Source organism: Typopeltis vanoorti, chromosome 11 (genome assembly GCF_054136105.1).
Source record: "Typopeltis vanoorti isolate ZY-2024b chromosome 11, IOZ_Tvanoo_1.0, whole genome shotgun sequence".
Lineage (NCBI taxonomy): Eukaryota > Metazoa > Arthropoda > Arachnida > Uropygi > Thelyphonidae > Typopeltis > Typopeltis vanoorti.
The window spans coordinates 52,948,220-52,953,968 of NC_143559.1; the positions used below are offsets into that span (position 1 = coordinate 52,948,220).

At 36.9% G+C, this 5,749-nt stretch overlaps 1 protein-coding gene across 1 annotated transcript; it reads right to left on the minus strand.

Moving 5' to 3' along the window:
- Nucleotides 1–1,163: 1,163 nt before the first annotated feature.
- On the minus strand, nucleotides 1,164–1,745 carry LOC150101580 (general transcription factor II-I repeat domain-containing protein 2B-like). The gene has a single exon (XM_090400847.1). It carries the CDS (start codon nucleotides 1,743–1,745, stop codon nucleotides 1,164–1,166), a length of 582 nt encoding a protein of 193 aa, XP_090256973.1.
- Nucleotides 1,746–5,749: the final 4,004 nt, after the last annotated feature.

The window sequence follows — 5,749 nt, forward strand, 5'->3', positions numbered from 1 at the left end:
GTCCTCTTCTTCACTCATGGAATACATCTTACTATTGTTGCTAACAAATATTCCTTCACAATTTCCCAAGCACTAATGATATCTCACCCATGGCCACTCTCTAACTGGGAGAAGAGATGCCATCTCAGTTATAATCAGCTTTTTTGATGCTATGACCAAATCGAAAACTCTTGAACCTCGTGTTCCCTCTCTTATTACTTTAGTAATAACATGATTAATATATTTACTTAAATAATTATTAATGATTTTATACATTTAGATAAATCACAGACTTGGTTGGCTGAATTCTTACCATATCTAATCTCCGACTAAAGGTTGTCAACTCTAATCCCATCGTGAGCATGAATGTTTTGTGGATGTTTTAGGTAATAGATGAGTTTCATTGCTCTGCTTACTAGAGGCATATCTAGAGATTATTTAGTATCCACCCATGGTACTGATATAATGAATACTAGCTAACTATCTTTTGTGTGTTTGATTCACATAAAAAAAAATGATATCAAAAAGTTTAGTATAACAGACATTCACTGTGTGCAAACCCATAGGGTTCAAAAAGAAACAGTTTGTTATAGTTTAGAGCAGTGATGAGCAACCTTTGTTCTTTAGTGGGCCACAATTGAAAACCTAATATTCCATATGGGCTGCAACGAACACAATATTAAATATTTTAATATATTAATCAAAAATTTTGAATTTATGGGATGGAATTTGTGACATAGATTTACAATGAAAAGTTTGTTTAATTTGATTTACTTTTTATTAGTAATACTTTGAATATGTACATGGGTATACATACATAATTTTTTTACTCAAAAGAAATTAAATAGCTGCTGAAATTTAATTAACGAGATATTTGGCTCTTTTTCTCATCATCAACAAGCTTTTCAATATTGGGAGGTTTATTTGAAATTGCGACTCTATTACAATTTTTTACATTCGACTCTATTACATTCGTCATCAAGGCGATTTTGACATTCATTTTTTGCAATTTTCATTTTCAAAATGAGTTGTTCACGCAGATGAGTACTACCAAATAAACTCATTATTTGCCTGGAATTATCCAGCCAGTAATCGAAATTTAGCAGTTGGAAAGTAACTCTCATAAAAGTAATGACTAACATTTTGAAACTTATTTCTTAGCTCAGTGTGACTTTGCAAATCAATTATTTCCATTTGAAATTCTTTGGAAAAACATCTACATTAAAGGGTGATGAGAAAATATCAAAATTAGTTTCATTTTTGCATAAGTTTTTGAACTGTAAACTGAGTTCTTCTATTTCCTCTGCAAATTTTTTTATTTCAGGTGGATTTTGATTTCTAAAAATTGGAAAATGAACCATATTATTAGATTCCAGGTGCCGATTCCAAATTTTTAGTTTATTTTCAATTGCTTTTATTTTATCAAGCATTTCATTAATAAGTTTGTTCTGTCCTTGAAGATTTACATTTAATTCATTCAAATGTTGAGTAATGTCAATGCAAAATGCAATGTTGCACATCCAGTCCTTGTCATTAAATTCTGGAAACAGGTTGTCTTTCATCTCCAAGAATAACTGAATTTCACTCTTCAAATCGTACACGCGTTTAAGCATTGTGCCACGACTTAACCATCGAACCTCGGTGTTAAAAAGGATATCACCATATTCACTTTCCATATCTCTCAAAATTTCCTTAAATTTGTGATGAATCACTCCTCGAGATCGAATAAGATTTACAAATTTAATGGTCGGTGGAACATTGGACATTTTCAAAACTTTTGCACTCGAATTTTCTTGGTGCAAAATGCAATAAGAAATAATTATTTCACATCCTGTTAATCATTTTATGTCTCTGGATAATTTTATTTATTTATTCTTATATCAAAAGGTATACAAAGCAGTGACAGGTCAATGTCCAGTCTAGAATGCCAATTCAGCCACCACATCCATGACGTGGTGGCCTCAGCCATCACCTCATGGATGTTCTGGAGGCCACCACCACCATGAAATTGGCACCTTGGGCAGTCATTCACAATATGAGTGATAGTCTGGGCCACTTAGGAAATGTCACAATAAAGGTGGTCTGATAGCCTTCATTTATGCAGTAAGTAGCCACATCTGCTCTGGTGTTAGTTCTGATCCTGTTGATGGACGACCAAATCTTCTTAGGAATAGGAATAGCAAAACCAGGCTACGGAGCACAGGGATCTTCAACCCAGAAGCCATTTGTTGGAAGATTGTTGAACCAGTGTTCTCTCCACATGTCAGTTGTTGATGGTAAGGCAGCTGAAGAGAGTTCGTCCTTGGACCAGAAAGGGTTTCTTGATTTTAAGTGAAGACTAGGTGGATTTATGAGAGTCTGGTGCAGGAGCAGGAGTGGGTTACTCATTACTTTATTAAATACTTTAATCGAGACTTGTCTTCTCCATATATTTGATGGAGCAATGTTAGATAGGATAGGCAACCAGGGAAGAGTGGTACTTCTCAGTGTCCCACTAATTGTGTGCATGGTAGAGTTTAGCTGGATGTCTATAATGTTAGTGTGCATGCTTATTTCCAGACAGGGGCAGAGTATTCTGCTGCAGAGAATACAAGGGCTAGTGCAGACGATCTTAGGACTTCTGCACCACAACCCCCACGTTGTTCCAGCAAGCCTTGAAATGATATTATTCCTCATTTTAATTTTGTTGGACAGGTTGGTGATGTGCCTTTATTGGTTAGGCTTCTGTCCAGGCTCACTCCAAGGTATTTTGTGTGAGGCTCGTGTTCAACCATTTTGCCACAGAAAGAGAGGTTGAGGTGTTGATTTGCCTCTGCATTGTTCAGATGGAATACTGTGGACACAGTTTTTGTTGGATTTGGCTTCAGGTAATTGCTTGAAGTACTCTTCCAGGATGTTCAAGATTAATTCTAGGTTGGAAAAGGAGGTAGACTGGTGTAGGATAGCGAGATCATTGGCATATACGTATTTGTTTGAGCTGGTATGTGGTAAGTCAGACATGTAGATGTTAAATAGTAAAGACGATAACACAGAGCCCTGTGGAAGACTCTTGTGGAGGAATCTGCGCTTGCTCTTTTTTCCACCAATATGGAACTGGATCTTTCTTGTAGATAATGGATTCAAAAAGCTGGAAAGTTGTTTAGCACCATATTATATTGCTTAACTTTAGTAGGAGGCCCCTCATCCAGACTGTGTCATAAGCTGATGTTAGGTCAGTGGTGTAGCTAGAGCTGTTGTCGCCCGGAGCAGTCCCTGAGTTTGCTGCCACTCTCAATACATAACAAAAATACTACAAAAAGTCAAAATGACATATATGGAAATAAATTAAAACACTATGTTTATTTTTGAAGTAAAACTTTAACTTCAACATTCTAAAATGTTATTTTTCTTGCTTTTCTGTTAGCAAAATCGCCGATGACATTGGCGAAGTCTATTTCATAGTAATGTAGGTAATTCTTAATAAATTTTATTTAGAAAAACTCCTCTCACAACTAGCAACACTTTCAGCAATTGTGAGGAAAATTTGCAGTAGTATTACAATATTTGGAACTGAGTTCTCGAGACCATATTTTAGAATTAACTGCAAAAGTTCAAAAAGGCTCAAAGTGCTGCCTGGAGCAGACTGCCCCCTCCGCACCCCCTTAGCTACGCCACTGTGTTAGGTCAATGAAAGTGACTCTGGATTTAAGTTTCTTCAGGAAGCCTGCTTCAGTCTATGTTCAGGGCAAGGACCTGGTCACAGCAACTTCTTCCCGACCTGAAGCCAGCTTGTTCAATTGGGAATGCTCTTTCAATGAGTGGTGAAATTCTTTTAAGGAGAATTCTTTCAAAGAGCTTGAAGGTGGTGCAAAGCAAGGAGATAGGTCATAGATTTTTGACATCATTTGGATCTTTCCCTGGTTTGGGCACTGCAATTATTTTGGCTTCCCACCACAGATTTGGTAGTTTTCCAGTTTTAATTTAAAAGGGTCGTCAGCCACATTTGACCTTGTTGGCTGAGATGTTTTAGAAACTTGGGGAGGATACCATTCACTCCTGCAGCCTTGCCATTCTTGTTGAGTTTTAAGGCTTCTTGTACCTCTTATCGAGATACTGGGTGTACAAGTTCAGGAAGCTCGGAAGACATCTTCAGATTTTTTTTCTGATGGAAGATTGCACAGCTATTTTCCTGATAGAGCTGGGATGTATCTTGGAGGTTTCAATAAATGATTAGCCTTTTGATCAGGAGTTATCTCTGGTGGTTTGTGTGTTGTTGGTTCTGCACTCCCCCCCCCCACACAAATTTTCTCAGAAGTGACCAGCTTTTCTGGCTAGATTTGGTGAAGTCAAGTTCATGGATGGTTGAGATCCATCTTTCTTTTCTGTTTTTGTCCAGCATTGCTATGAGCTCTTTAGCAACAGTTGGGTCTTCAGTTTCTTCATTTTTGGCTAAAAGTTCTTCAGTTTCCCCTACTCCAGCATGGGATGTATTGTTTTCTGTAGCCTCTAGGAATAGAATCTTCGGCTGCAGTTTTGATTAGTTTAACAAATCTGAAATAGAAATAAGGTGGTATTGCTGTATATCCTCTCTGGATAATAATCCTGACAGACCGACATTCATACTAGACATGTTTCAAGCTCCATCTCTTGTTATACCGACGATCTTTTCTATTGGGATATTTAATTGATTAAGAACAGTTTTCAGTTACCTGTATATATCTTTTCCTGTAATAGTTCCTTTCGATGGAACTAAAGATGCAAATTCTTCAGTGATATTAAAACTAGAATCTGTTCCTCTCAAAAAGACAACAAGTTGTGCTGTATCACTAATATCACAACTTTCATCCAAAGCCAAAGAAATCTATTCTAACCTAGAAATATTTCCCTGCAAAATTTCCTCAATACTTTGCGAAAGATTGTCATTCCTTCTTGTGATTGTAAAATGCGACATGCTGACTTTTTAAATTATATCTTTTTTATCAGGGAAAGTGACATCTACTACTAAGCATTCGTTTACTATTTCTCCATCAGAGAATGATTTCATTATTTTTGCCAAAATTTGACTAACAATATAGCCTGCACATTGTTAATCAAACAATATTAGGACATTGTTTTTGTCCGCTCGTTTAGCCTAGTGGCTATGCGCTTCATAACGATATGCCTGGGGAAGGAGTGTCCCAGGTTTGATTCCCATCGGTGACGTGAGGAGCTGAAGGATCTTCCTCAGCCATAGCCAAGTTAGCTGGTCTTGGGCGTGGACAGTAGGGTTTTTTCCCCAGTTTATCCTGAGGTTTTTCATCCCACAAAGCAGGCAAGCCGGACTTGAGAGCTCAACACTACAGATATAGGATACACTGGGGTGTAGGGCTGACCACCTTATCCTGTGAACGGTTTGAGGTCCGATGATTAACTAACCCTCGACACTGCAAAGTAAAAGAGGGAAAGGAAGATGAAATGAAAAAAAATTTTTTTTCATGTTAATACCCTCAAAAAAACTCATTATTAGGTTTAATAGAATGAATATAGCACAGAGAAAGTAAACATACATTTAATGAATCTTACATTTTGTAAGACATCATCGATGATGCAATCTTAAAATTATAAAAGCACTCACATAAAAACACTCAAAACAATAAATGAAAAATGTTACACTAAAAGCCTGCAGTCCTATGAGGGGTGCCCTCTATGGGTTGTGCTGTTGGCTAGCTTTAGCTGTTTGGTGTGATGCCTAAGAATTAAAGTTTCCCAAATCTTGGGAAATTTAACTCAACCATAATTAATAAGAATAGCT